This window comes from Seriola aureovittata, chromosome 11, assembly GCF_021018895.1.
Source record: "Seriola aureovittata isolate HTS-2021-v1 ecotype China chromosome 11, ASM2101889v1, whole genome shotgun sequence".
NCBI classification, from domain to species: Eukaryota; Metazoa; Chordata; class Actinopteri; order Carangiformes; family Carangidae; genus Seriola; species Seriola aureovittata.
Window position 1 is genome coordinate 10,523,406 of NC_079374.1, and position 13,928 is coordinate 10,537,333.

The window sequence follows — 13,928 nt, forward strand, 5'->3', positions numbered from 1 at the left end:
ATAGACCCCATACACCCTATAGACAGGAGGCCATGGGGGCAAGTGAGACAACGCTGACCACTATGGCCAAGACAGGTGGACCACAAGAAAGGGGGATATGGGATGCCAAGTGGCTCCTATATCATCAGCGTTTAGTGTCCTCCATGCCAGGAGGAGAGAGGCCAGTCTGAAATGGGAGAGAAGCTGTGATGTGTCACAACAAGACGTACAACATGACCAGCCAAAGAGTAATGGTCGGCCAAGAGGACACAGTGTGATGGCTAGGAGAGGGAGATTGCTGTGATGCAACGTGCTCAAAGAGCTAAGTTTAAGGAATTTGTAAAAGCTTCTCTGAGTGTGTGCGTTTTCCTCAACAGACGACGTGTAGATTTAGAGGGTTTCTCCACCTCGTCCGCAATGTTCTCGACCAGAAGAACCAGGACCGGAACGCAAAAACCTACTGGAGACAGAAACTGCTGAAATTTAATGGCCCTGAGTGAAAAGGTCACAAGTCATAACGCAGATATCAAGCATGTTTGATATGAACTCCAGATGTGGTTGCTTTCCTCAAAGACTGTGATGGCTGACCTTCTCACTGCAGGGTGCTGCCAAATATGTTTTCTGACAATCTGACTTGAGCCCACCCGGATGCTTCGTTGAGTCAGTTCCAGTTGTGAATGGATGCCAACGCTACTGACTGAACGGAACAATATTAGAGCTGACAATAATGTATTTTATTATTGGATTTAATCAATTTAATGAATATCATTGCTGTGGAAGAAAATGAATGCACTGCCTAAAAGAGGCTGGTGGTTCTCATGAGAATGATATGGAAACAAAATGAACTGTATGACTCAAAATGACGTGAGGCTCTGATGTGCCCGAGTACTGGCAAGAGATTTCCGTCCCTTTCATAATGATCAACACAAAAAAAAAATAGAAAAGTGCCACACCTGTCACTCAGTGATGCTGAAAAAGAGTAGATGTTGTGTGAAATTTTAACTCTGACAATAAATTCATGGGATGTTTGAAAACCTGTACGTGACAAGACAGTGTTTAAACCTTCTGTTTGTGTTCAGAAGAGGTGGCATACCCGCACATAACAGAAATTAAAGTGTGATATGAATCTAAAAATGAAATGATTGTGTTTTGGTAGACAACGGCTGATTGGTGACAGTGTTAGAATTCCTTCTGTGGAGAGAAGAAAGATCCCTTCATGGCATGAGTACAGTGCACAGTGCCGCCCCTCCCTCTTGTAGTCATAATGACTGCATTTCTTAGAAAAGACAAGGACAGAACCCTGTATTTAGGATGTCACCCTGATAAAAGGAGTAATTAACAAGCAATGCTAGAACTTACCAATTTCCTGTGAAAAAGAAAAGCTTAGCTGCTGTTCCTACAGAGGCTGAATGCACAAAGTTGCTTCTTACCAATGACATTTTCCACATAAATGTCTTCGGAAGCAAACACTGAGCCATTTGCACCATGCCTCCGTTACGCAGCAATGTGTGGTATACAGAAGAGACTAATTATTTTTCAAGAAAATTTCTAATTTCTGAAAAGAGAAGGTCGTAAATGATGAGCACGTCTTTAATAACAGGCGACGGGGGGGGGCTTGTAATTAATTAATATATACATACATTGTATAACAGAATTAATCATAAAGCTGTCTAATTTAAAGCACTGGTAGTCTAACATGTAAGTAACGTGGCAGGAGTACACACAAAAGCGAGGAACATGCTGACATTTTAATTTCATTAATATGGATGCAGGCAGTGAAGCCTTACAACTCTCATTTAAGGCGTGTAATCAATTGCTGATTTATGCCAGTTTGATTGCAGATAATTTAATAGCAATAAGTTACAACAATCAGGACAGAAAACCAGCCACACTCTGGCTGAGAACCGGTGCAGGTCAAACAAAAGCTCTGCTGTCTGGGTTGGAGCAAAGCACGGCTGCTTAGCTGTGTTTGTTGAAGGGCTGATAAAACAGATCAACGTGTGGCCCGTTTCTCCTCCGTGGTTAAATTGTGTGAAATCCCCTGCTGTTGTTGACGGTTGATTGTTTTTTTTTTTTTCTTTTTAAATTCTTTTCCTGTTGTTTTCTCTTCAGATGCTTTACTACTTATGCTTTGCTTAAAAGACAGATGACCAGCAGAATACAACTACAATGCTAATGCAGCATGAACCTGAAGAGAACAACGATCTCAATCTGTTGCTCCTGTCTGCTGTAAGGAGTTCACGCCATTGTTCAGCTGCCTGGCTCAAAACTTTACTGTTCTGGTTCAACATCGCTGCTCTCATATTGTTATTTTCGTTTTTGTTTTTAAAACCCACTATTTTAGCTCAGTTAATACAGTAAAGAGACCATCATGAAGTCGATACTGACATGCTGGAGAGTTTCTAAGATGGGTTTACAGTGGGCACATTTCCACCACCCCCTGCATGGATGTGCTGCTTTGGAGTGCATCGCATGGCTATGCTGCATGCTGATAATGTCATTGTGCATATTGAAGATAAAAATTTCATCATGTCTTACCATGTGTGTGTGTGTGTGTGTGTGTGTGTGTGTGTGTGTGTGTGTGTGTGTGTTTGTGTATCTATCTGCTCCAGGAGCAGGCAAGGAAAAGATAAGAGTCCAGAGGCTGAACAGCGAGAGAACAGACGCACAGCGCATACATACTGACTGTATATATGCATGTACGTGTGTGTACTGACCTATGAAGCCAGATGATGGGGGATTGGGCTGGATGTTCTCCTGAGTGTTGCCCTGAATCACGTCCCAGAGTTGCCACACATAGCCGGGATGAAGGATGTAGAATGGCTGGCCAGGATGGAGCTTGCGGTGCTCCACATAAGGACCAAACAGGTTGTAGTCTGGACTGGCATACCACTGACAAGACAGAGAGGAGGAGAGGAAACACCTCAGTTTAGACAACAGGGAGGTTGAGGCTTGTGACAGTCTTTTTTTTTGTACTGATTCTCATTCTTCTAATCATTACTGAACCTTTCTCTGGTTTAAAATGTTAAAAATTACATCAATATGGTTTATTCAAAGTGCCAGGGTTTAAATCCCGTATCACTTCCACCACAGAATGACAGATTATCAAGAGGATGAACAGGTTGTGTGCCCACAGCCATGCAGCCAGTTCTTAAGTATCCTTAATGCCTTTTGCACAGTACTGTGTATGCAGATTGACACTAGAGGGCTGTTTTCATCTGCTGAAGGGGGGACACTTCCCTGTGCTCTCCTAGAATCTCGGTTTAACACATGTACATGAAAGCTTCACAACTAGTCCGGAGCTAATCATGACCCAATATGCAGATTAAACAAGTGTGATGTGAAAACTTGAAACTTATGAAAAGACACCTTTTGGTGAAGTTTTAAGAAGGTGATTGAACTTTTTTCAATGACGTCAAACACAATTCAGTTTTCAAAGGAGAGTGTTTTTATACATCTTATAACACTTGGATGGGGCTTCTTCAGCTTAGCGGAAATATCTGAAAAAGAACTCACTTCACATTACACGTAAATAAAAAAAATTAGCATAATTATGTGTTTATATGGGTGTTCTGTAATTTAGACAATTTAACTGATTGCTAAGTGGAAATAAAAGTGTCAGCTGTGATGGGAGAACACACAGCGCTCATAAAAATATAATATAAAGAAAGAAGATGAAAGGCTACAAATAGAATCGGGCACTATTTTAATTGAGCTAGAGAACAATCGTTTTTAGTCGTTCATCTGATTTGGACATCAACATCTTTCTTTCATTTTGGGTGCTTCCGATCTCTTCTCAGACCTGACAGAGTTTGCTTTCATAAGAGCGTCTAAAACCAGTGTACATATACACATGTACATATCTTTCTGCGACTGATATGGAGAATGTTCCTTTTTGAAAATGTCAGGGATTTAAAACAAATAACAGAGAGATGCGTGATGATAACCCTAACATATCTGGAAGTTGTGGCTACTTTTATGACTTCTCTTCCAAGAAAACTAAGAAAAACCCAACGCTGTGGGTAAAACATTTCTCACTGCCATTCCGTTCCGTATTGTGGGAGGTGGTTGTACAATAGCGGCGGCTCTGCACTACATTTGATTTTTATTTATGTATTCTTTCACAGTCAGTTGCAGGGTGATGTTTTATTCACACACGTTTTTTTTGTTGTTGTTACTCTTAAATAATGCATGATATATACGACATGCACGGAACAAAATAGAACTAAAACATTGTCAACGTAACTTACCAAAATAACCAACATACTGTAATGAGAAGAAAAGAAGGTTCACGAGTCCTGTGTGCTGTGAGAGGATGTGAGCGGTGCATGTGCAGTATGTTTCTTTGTGTAGGTAAGAACCCTTAGTGAGTTTGTGTCCAAAGACCATATATAATTTATCCTTGCCCCCCCAGGTCGGCGTTTCAGCGTTATACAGATGACTGAGCTGCACAACGGTACGATCCTGAAGAGTTTCTTCCAGAAATCCAATCGTTTTTTTGACGTATGTTAGAGAAAGCTTGTCCGAGACGATTTCATGTTAAAACACTTCAGTGTTTGGAGTCGGTCAGAATATACAGGAAACACTGTATTATCCTGACAGAGAGCGTCCCTGTGTCTAACATCTCAGTTTGGTTTGGCAACCCGACTGTGGAAAATGAAAACAAGCAGCCTAGAGTTGTCAAAACAGTCTGAACATATTTTAAGCAACTGACAAAAAACTCTGCATATGATCGATGGCACTGAACACTTCTGTGCTGCATTTGGAGAACTGCCTTCTGGTGGATGTTAAAGAACACCTCTGGAAAACAAAAATATGAACAAGAGATCCTTTGTACCCAGGGCAATAATACAAACAACAAACACCACTATCCTCAAGCAACAGATTCTAACTCTAGCTACAAGTTGTATCAACCTCTGCCCCCCCAACTTATTGTATTCAATAATTCTTCATATGTACCTACCAAACATACATCGTAAGGTACAGTACAATGGACAGAATGATGTAATCAGTGTGTCACGTACTGATGTAAGTAAAGGTCAGTTATAATGGTGTCATGTGGAAGAAAAAAAAAGAAGAAAAGAAAAGCTCACCCCATAATTTATTCTTCTTTAAACAGAGACACCGGAGAAGATCAAATCATTATATCCATTTTGTTGTTTTTCATAATATAAGGAGAGCTGGATGAAATAGAGTTTTTTTCCATAGAAGAACTGGCACGAATAATACATGACTTTGCTGTTAAATGACGTACCAAGTACATTCAACATATAGTACATTTAATGACACTAAATACATGGATTGTATTTATTTGGAACAAGCCATTAATTTTAGCATTGTAGGCAATTTAGTATCACACCGGAATCTGTTTTTATTGTTTGTCACATTTGTTGTTTTGCTGCTAATGTCATGGGTAGTTGAGAGCCCATTAAGCATAGTTAAATCCTCCCTGTCATTCTGGCAGTTGCAGTTAAAGGACATTGGCAGCCCTGATTCTTATCACCAGAGGTTTGTTCAAGTAACAACTTGCAGCCAGTGTTCACCTGTTACAAATAAGGCCTTGAGCTTCCAGATCTTTGCTTATTAAGTAGCATTGTGATAGTGAGAAAAACAGCAACAAAACAAGTCAAATTGTTATTGTGAACAAAGAGAGGCTTCCTCAGCATCAAATCATGGTTTGACTAAAGCTTAATGAGGGGGGCAGTTCATGGAGCTCTAAAACGCTTTGCAGTAAGTGGATCAGTTGTATCCAAAGCACAATGAAGCAGACCTAAAGTGACCACGCCATCAGAAGATCAATGCATCAAGGTAAGATAGAAAAGCAACATCATCATATATACAGAATTGACTAAATACAGAGCGAGCAGAAGCAAGTGTCTAAACCACTTCTAAGGAGGGAAAACAAGGCCAAACGCATGAGGTGGGCTAAGAAATACCAGAATTTCACAGTGGATGAGAGAAGAAATGTTATATTTACTGATGAATCCAAGTTTGAGATTTCTGGCAGTAACAGAAGGGAGTGTGTAAGGAGATGAAAAGGAGAGAGAATCAAACCGACAGAGAAACATGATGGTGGGAATACTCAAGTCTTGGGGTGTTTTGACAAGCAAAGACCAAAGAGCAAGGCGGCCCGACTGTCTCGGACTTTCCTCCACAGTCACGACTGCGCAACACACATTTTAATTTAAGAGCAATAAAAAAAAAAAAAATCATCATCATTTTTAATCATTTGTCCACAAAACAAAAACCAGTGTGATGGAAGATGTGACAATGCTAAGCAAAGCGTCAAGACTTGGAGACGGACTGACCATGAGGCACAGCAGGTGATAGAACAATACACAACAGCAACAATATACTCCAAGCAGCATGGCCACGGGTTGGTTACTGCCATTGGCTGAGGACACAATAGGTTTTGGAGCTGTATACAAAAGAGTTAGGTGTAAGTGAATGACATCATGTCCTTTATAGAAATCCTATTACTCTCTTTACAAAAATCCTTTCCGAAACCTTTTTGTGTTGTGGTCTCTTTGTTCAGCTTAAGGTCGTCGTGGTATTGTGAAGGATCAAAGAGCTACATAATGGTCGTTTGTGTTGTGGCTATTTTTAGTGACACACTAACACACACACTAATTGGCATTTTTGTTGTAATCTTTGCTTAAATTACCTGTTTCAAGTATGGCATAGAAATGCTCCCCTTCCATCTACAGACATTGCATCATGTGATACTCCAGGAAAATGTTAGTAAGTGAGGTGACAAGCGTGCACTATAACAGCTTCTGCTCCTCCAGAGAATTAAAGGTTAAAGCCCTGCTGATTAAAAAGGACGTGCTTTTATTATTAACCTTTAAGAAATAAATGCTGACAGAAAGTTAATAAGACAAGACAAGAAAGTTTCTTAATATTCTAATAAAACAGGAATTGGCCTGATCATTTAAATCATTAAGAGAGAAAGTTACCTGCAGCATGCAAATCAATTTTAATTGCATTATGCGGTTTTTACGTTGTTAACCTGATTGCTTCAGCTCTCGCCGGAGTCTAGAATCTTATTGATTGTGCCAGCCAATCGGTCCCCGAATAACAGTTATGAGGAAGCATGAAAAATTTAAAAATTAAAAAAAGGGGAGGGTGAGAAGAGGATGGAAGAGTGTGTCGGTATAAAAACATGCTTCAGGAAACACGTGCAAACATGAATCACAGCCATTTCAAGGGCAGGTGGAAGTCAGGGATCGAGGGGGCAGAGATGGATGCGAGCAGACGGCCGATATGACGGGGGGGGGGGTCAATTACAGTAGTGAAACCACTGTGGTCCCTATGGTGGAGTGGCAAACTAGCGAAACCTTTCCATCCATTGTATGGGCTGAATACATTAACATTTTCCCTCCACTCACCACCGTCATCTTGGCCTCACAGTGAACACATCTTCTACTGAGACCGCTTTATTGTGTTTTTAAAGCACGCAGAGTCAAGTGGAAGCAGTGCAACGAACAGCTTAATGAGCTGCCGTGTGGCTCATTGGACAAAGACAAAAACACACCTTGTGTAAGTTGACAGTGTAAGGCGCTGGGTCCCAGGCCACCAGAGTCACATTCTTGTAGATGGAGCTCGTGTTGAATCGATGTCTAGGATTTGCCAGAATCTGTAGAGGAATGCACGATGTGAAGAATTAAATTTAATTGTATGCATGCGAGTATCAAGGAAAATGGCACATTGAAGTTATTTTACCAAACTCAACTCAACTTCACAGCCAGAAAGCGAAGGCAAAGAGTTCAACATTTTGGGAAGCATCTTTATTCATAGCATCCAATTAACTTAGCTTAGTATAAAGACTATAAATGGGTTGAAACAGTTAGCCTATCCAAGACTCACTAATAAACTCATTAAATTTTAAAACAAGGCTCACTATTAGTCAAGAATTATGTGGATCCCAATCATAAATCGTTTATATTTTCATCATTTGCCACATCACATCCACGTCTTGCATGTGTTTCGGTCAGTGACACAGGTCTTTGAATCATATATCTATTAATGATTCATTATTATGCATCACACACTGGCTGGACTCTCACTGACCTGCGAGTTGATGATGCGGATGGTGGTTTTGTTCCCCACGTCTCTCTCGTATCCTTCTGTAGGTGCAGCATTGAACCGTAAAACCGCATCATGAGTGTCTGAAAGGAAACGGAGAGGTCTCCTGAGGCACATAATGAACTGACCTTGAGTTATACATGTTATTATCACTACATATATATATAGGAAAATATGAATACTATGGATGGGTAATGAGATGAGCTTCAGTATAAAAGCTTCTTTACGTGCCGTTACAAATTTTGTAGATTTACATGCAGCTATGCAAATCCGACAGTATAGCTTTGGTATTTAGAGAGTCCTTGAGTTGTTCAGATAAATACAAAGTCAGATAAAGTCAAACCTCTGAGACAAAACATCTTGACGTCTATTAACAGTTTCACAACAGTAACCAGAGTTTGTCAATTTCTTGTTGTAGTCACTGTCTTCTACAGATACTGCTTAGTATCATCAACTAATACTTCAAATATTTGAAGGTACACTGTGGCGCACACACACACACACACACACACACACACACACACACACACACGCACACTGTTCATGGCAGAAGTCACTATGACAACATGGTGACAGCAGTGATGTAAATTGTGATCACACTGACGATGACGTCTTTACAGACACTAGTTCTCTGCAGCGGTGAGTTCAGGTACCTGCCAACACTATCATAAAGAGCTTTACTTTCAAAATATTACAGTTTCACCAGGGAACTCAGGATTTTGAGTCCATATGTTGTTCATTTTGTTCGTATAGTGCCCTTTGCAGTTCACATAGCAAAATGAAATCCTCAGCTTGACGGATGGCTGAAGTAATAATTACAAATTTGTAATTTCTGCCTGTCTGTTGATCGATCTGTCAGATCTAGCAAACCCATTCCCGTGTTGATCTGACACCAGAATGGATGATGCGCCACCTTTTGATCTGATGCTCCTTCATCACTGCCACCGGTCGACTGTTACAACAGCGTTTGGCATTCAGAACATCACTACCTTCTGCAAACACTCCGGAAAAACATGCTCACAAGCTCGACATTGAGTTTGCCCTCCCGTTCCAATGTAATACTGTAAACACACCTGGTCCCTACAGAACTACCAGACTGATGGATTCTCAAGATTGTTTTTTTTAAAGCAGAGATCATTCTTTCGCCACATTCAGCAGACAGATTTCTCATGATAAAACCAATAACAAAAAAATGATAACTTAATCATTTCTTTTTCATTTCTATTGTTTTCTTTTTCTTCGAGAATGGGGAAATGCCTGCTGAGGTCATCAGGGACCGGGCCCCAAGATGTTAGAGACACACACCCAGGTTTGATCAGCCTGTGGTGGGCCTGCCGAAACACCTGATGAGGCTAAGGTTCACAACTGATGATATGTCCCTAACATCTGCTGGCGGTCACTAACATCTGCTGGCGGTCACTAACATCTGCTGGCGGTTGGCAAATTCATCATCAGTCTAGTGCGGAGGGATTTCAGACATACAAGGGTTAATGACCATCTTGTCCAATCTTTTAAAGTTGAAATGCTTAAATTATCATTTAGTTGTTCATATATATTTTGTTTCATGTATATTGTTTTTTGTTGATGTTTTACTATTGGTTGTCTGAGGAGCCTCTCTTACACATGTATTTGCCGTAGCTAATTAGTAGCTTACGACTGTTTCACGTATTTAAACCTTTGGATAATTATATATTTCTCTGAGTCTGATGAAGCGCTGAGTGAAAGGCGCTACTTTTTTTATCAGTGTTAATATCAGATGAGAGTGCGGTCACTATCACATTCAAATATTTTGTGTTACTGAACAAGTATACCACCTTGACAGAATATAATTAAACAAATAAGTGGGCACACTGGAGCCTACTTATAAAATCCTAATAGACGTCAGGGGACCAGTTCCAGCCTGTGAGTTGTGTTCATGACAAATTACTTCATTTCTATGAATATTTCTTCCTGCAGCCAGTGATTTTCTGTGCTGTGTGACCATTGACCCCTCATAGTGAAGTGATGCTTCACTTGTGACCTTCTTTTCAGGTAGTGAAGCGCCATTGGGAGCAGTATAATCGAAATAATGTTTTTTTCTATTTTCTTTAATTCCTTCTCAGAGGAGACCTAGAGATTTTAAAACTGTCAATTACGTCAAATCAAAGAGAAATTCAGAATAATACAACCAAGTATAAATGGCGAAAACTAAAAAATACCAATTACCTCTTCACAACAGAATAAAATGATTACATGACTCCAGCCTTGAGAATTTGTCTAAATTCCTTTCATTTAATTGTTCTGAAAGTAAAGGAGTTTCAAATATATTAGAATTAGTTCCAGGCTTTTATTTTTTTTGATGTTTAAAAGCTTTTATTTTTTCCTGCCAATGCAATCAATCCCAAACTGAAAAACATTTAACCAACCCTGCAAAACCAGCTTTGCTCTTCATAACACACAACACAACATATTGTAACATGTTCAATTTGAAAGAAAAGATCGGTTTGAGCTCAGGATTGATTTAAAAAGTTGTTGCACAGAAAAGTTTAATGGGCGAAGTTAGATTTAGCCATGGTGTTAATGAAAACATTATTTTGTTTTCCAGCGTTTAGTGGCAACATCAATTTACCGAATTTCCAGTTTATTAACTTAAGCTGTGCAATCCACGACGATCAGACTGGGTGATGCTCGATTTAACTGCCACATTCTGCCGACTGTAGTTCGCAGCTTATGTTCATTAATAAATTCAGGTGATCTCAAGTCAAGAGCGTGCTTCTCCCTCTCTTCTAGTATTTATGACAAGGACCTGGGGTTTCTAATTTCCTTCTGACTTTGTGTGTGAGCGCATTACAGACACATCAGCACGTTTAAAAGCTGACAGTTGTTAGTATTAATGGCTGAGAGTAAACACTGGCTTTCTCCAGCTGTCAGCGGACTCTGTGAAAAAGAGAGAGAGAGAGAGGGATCTCATCGACACAAACTACATCAGGTCCGGCCGTAAAGTATGTGAAGCTCGTGACACATGCGGTGGTGGCGAAACTGCAGTATTACAAGATCATTATTCACACCCTCTCACAGAGGGATTGATTACTGCACTGCCAAGGGTCCATCTATCAGGGCCTATGAGATTAAACCTGCATGAGCCCGCTGCTGCGCTGTTGATGGTGATATGATTTAATATGCTCCTCTTGTTATGTTACAAACACATTTTACAGTAAGAGATCGACACTCCTGTGACTCCTTTTGACACTTGGGGACTTGTTAGAGAAAGATATGTGTGTGCGACCACTTGCACATAACTCCTAGTTAGCTTTCAACTTAATATAACTGACCCTGTTCAGCTGCTTTTGAAGTTATGATGCAGTTACTTCAAAGTTAGGAATCTTTCTCTGTCTAACGGTGTGGACGCCATCTACCATGCCTGACAAATACAAAGTGGGAGAAGCAGCCATGGATGTCATAAGGAAGCTGCTACAGCAGATGTCTGGCAGGAAATGAAGTGTCCATTCATGTTTGGTCCAAGTCAGGAGGGTCACTTTGGTCATCTGCTGATGCGTTTGTTTTTTTACCTGAACTGAATTATCATGTGGTATCAATCATGGCTCCAGTTATTACTGTATCATATATTCCGCTGTGCTGGCCACTTTTCACCAGCTTAGTGTTAGGTTATAAATCAAGATGATGAACTCACTTCTAAAAAGGTATGAAATGGCTTTGTTAAATTACCAACCCGTTAACCCGTTATGTGCCTGAGCGTTCTCTGACATCGGCAGGTCAGGCCGAGGCGGGGATATGTCGGCTGTGGACTGTTGTACGGAGGTTGAAGAGTTATAAGGCCGTTTTTGTAACTTTACACGAAAGCTTTTGTTGACATGTTCTGGTTTTACGGTTTTGTCTTTGCCATTTTATCTTTTCTATTCTTTTCTATTATTATTATTTCATTTTCTTTATTAGTTTCTGAACAATTGATGATTAATGAGTTGTGAGACAATTCACAGAAATTTGACACCAATTTTGTTACGTAGTTATTTACTGAAGTCATTAATCAGGAAAAGAAATCTAACATTTGCTCTTCCTCTACAATGGGGGAATTTTCTTTTCTAATTTTCATCACTGTAAATTGAATCTCTTTGGATTTTGGATCATGGATTGGAAAAAACAAGTAATTACAGGACATAACCTTGGCTCTCTGGAAGAATTAATAATCATTATATGTGCTATGTTCTTTTTTTTTCATTGATGTCTTTTATTCTCATGGATTCAGAATATGAAGACTAAAGGAAGGGAACAGAAATCCATATTGGACAAAAAAAAAGAAAACTACATACGAAGGAAATATAAATCTGTTTAATGTTTAATGCTACTGCGACTGGCCTTTTCATGTGATTAGAGCTTTGTTCAATGATTTTAATGGTGAAAAATTGGTGCAGTCTAAGAGGACTCAGATCCACTGTCTTTTTTAATACTTCCACTGGAGGGCACCAATTCAGACTGAATCAGTTACAGACAACACAAAGCGGTTTCATTCACTTTCACTTTAATCTGAAATAATGACCCACCGTTTGCAGAAAAACTACATAAACAAAGAGGGACAGAAGTCAGAGACTTCACCAACACACACTGGTGGATCCTTAACAGGATATTTACTCAACAGTATCACAAACTATGATTTCAAATATAACCTCAGAGTGGAGTCTGTCTCTACTATAAAAATAAAAAAGCAGACATGCCCAAAAAAATTTAAAAAAACAAAAAAAAACAATTACAAGTTTCACAAGGAGAATATCTGTTTAACAGAATAATGCTATAATGGGCCCTTATTATGTATTTTCTCCAGCCTGTGTTGTACTGGAGACGCTGTTCATTCTGTTCGCCACAAGATGGCAGCCACACATCACCACACATCCAGACACTGAACTACACCGAAACAACCGTTACAAAACTCTCAAATGGTGAACTCAGTGCAGCAGCTGCTGAGAAACCCTGTAATCTAAATGTCAGCCAACCGAAGGAAAGGGATATGATTTTCACATCTATTTGGTTTTTTTTTTGTTTTTTTTGGTTCTTTTAGGTGATTCATCACCTCTCACAGCTGCATAATGAGCGTTTTGACTCAGTGAAACCTGCTGGGAAGGACAGCAGTGTGAGCACAAGTAGACAGAGTGAGATCAATGCAGTTTGATTTCCTGTTGAAGCTAAGCCTGAGAATTAATGTAACAATGTCAAGCTTCTCCAGCACTGCGAGGCTACTTAATAATTCAATCGGCTTTGGTACATTTATCTCATTCATCAAGTCACTAAGTCTCTAAGTCTCCTCTCAAGAAAAATCTCTTTTTAAAAAGTGAATAGCATGATGATGACACAATGAACCAATACCCTGCTGCTCTGCTGTTTGACATACAGATGCATGCAATAGCCCCCAGAGAAGAGCCGGTCATGAATAACATGACAACTTTTATGTTCTCATATTGACTTCAGATCCCGCTTTGAACTTTTTACAAGGTATGCATGTTGGAAACTGGGGAAATGATAATTAAACTATGACGCTGCAAAGACATTCACTTCCTTTGTCTATGAGCATGTGCATATGGGTCACATTATTGGACAGAAACCAAAAACAAACATGGGGGATGATGATGCATCAAGAGAGATTTAGAAGCACCTGCAGAGTTTAAATCCAAGCTCGGGCGCCCAAAACTGAAGACTGACTCTGCTTTTCTGTGCTACTCAGTCAAATGTTCTTTGTTCTCCAGTATTAAAAATCCTAATATTCATCAGTAAGTGCAGCAAAGCTGTTTGTACCTACAGCAGGGGAACTTTTCTTGCAGCATATCGGGGGAGCAGGTGTTGATAGACCACAGCGCTCACACAGCACCACAAGTTGT

General features: G+C 39.9%; 1 protein-coding gene across 1 annotated transcript in view; it reads right to left on the reverse strand.

Annotated features, from left to right (window-relative positions):
- The window catches only part of st6gal2a (ST6 beta-galactosamide alpha-2,6-sialyltranferase 2a), a 40,274-nt gene that overhangs the window by 6,866 nt on the left and 19,480 nt on the right, over window positions 1-13,928 (reverse strand). The window contains exons 6-8 of the mRNA XM_056389198.1: window positions 8,050-8,147; window positions 7,514-7,615; window positions 2,697-2,871 (exon numbers count right to left, since the gene is read on the reverse strand). Of these exons, the coding sequence (XP_056245173.1) occupies window positions 2,697-2,871; window positions 7,514-7,615; window positions 8,050-8,147 (375 nt within the window). The remainder of the gene's footprint in view (window positions 1-2,696; window positions 2,872-7,513; window positions 7,616-8,049; window positions 8,148-13,928) is intronic.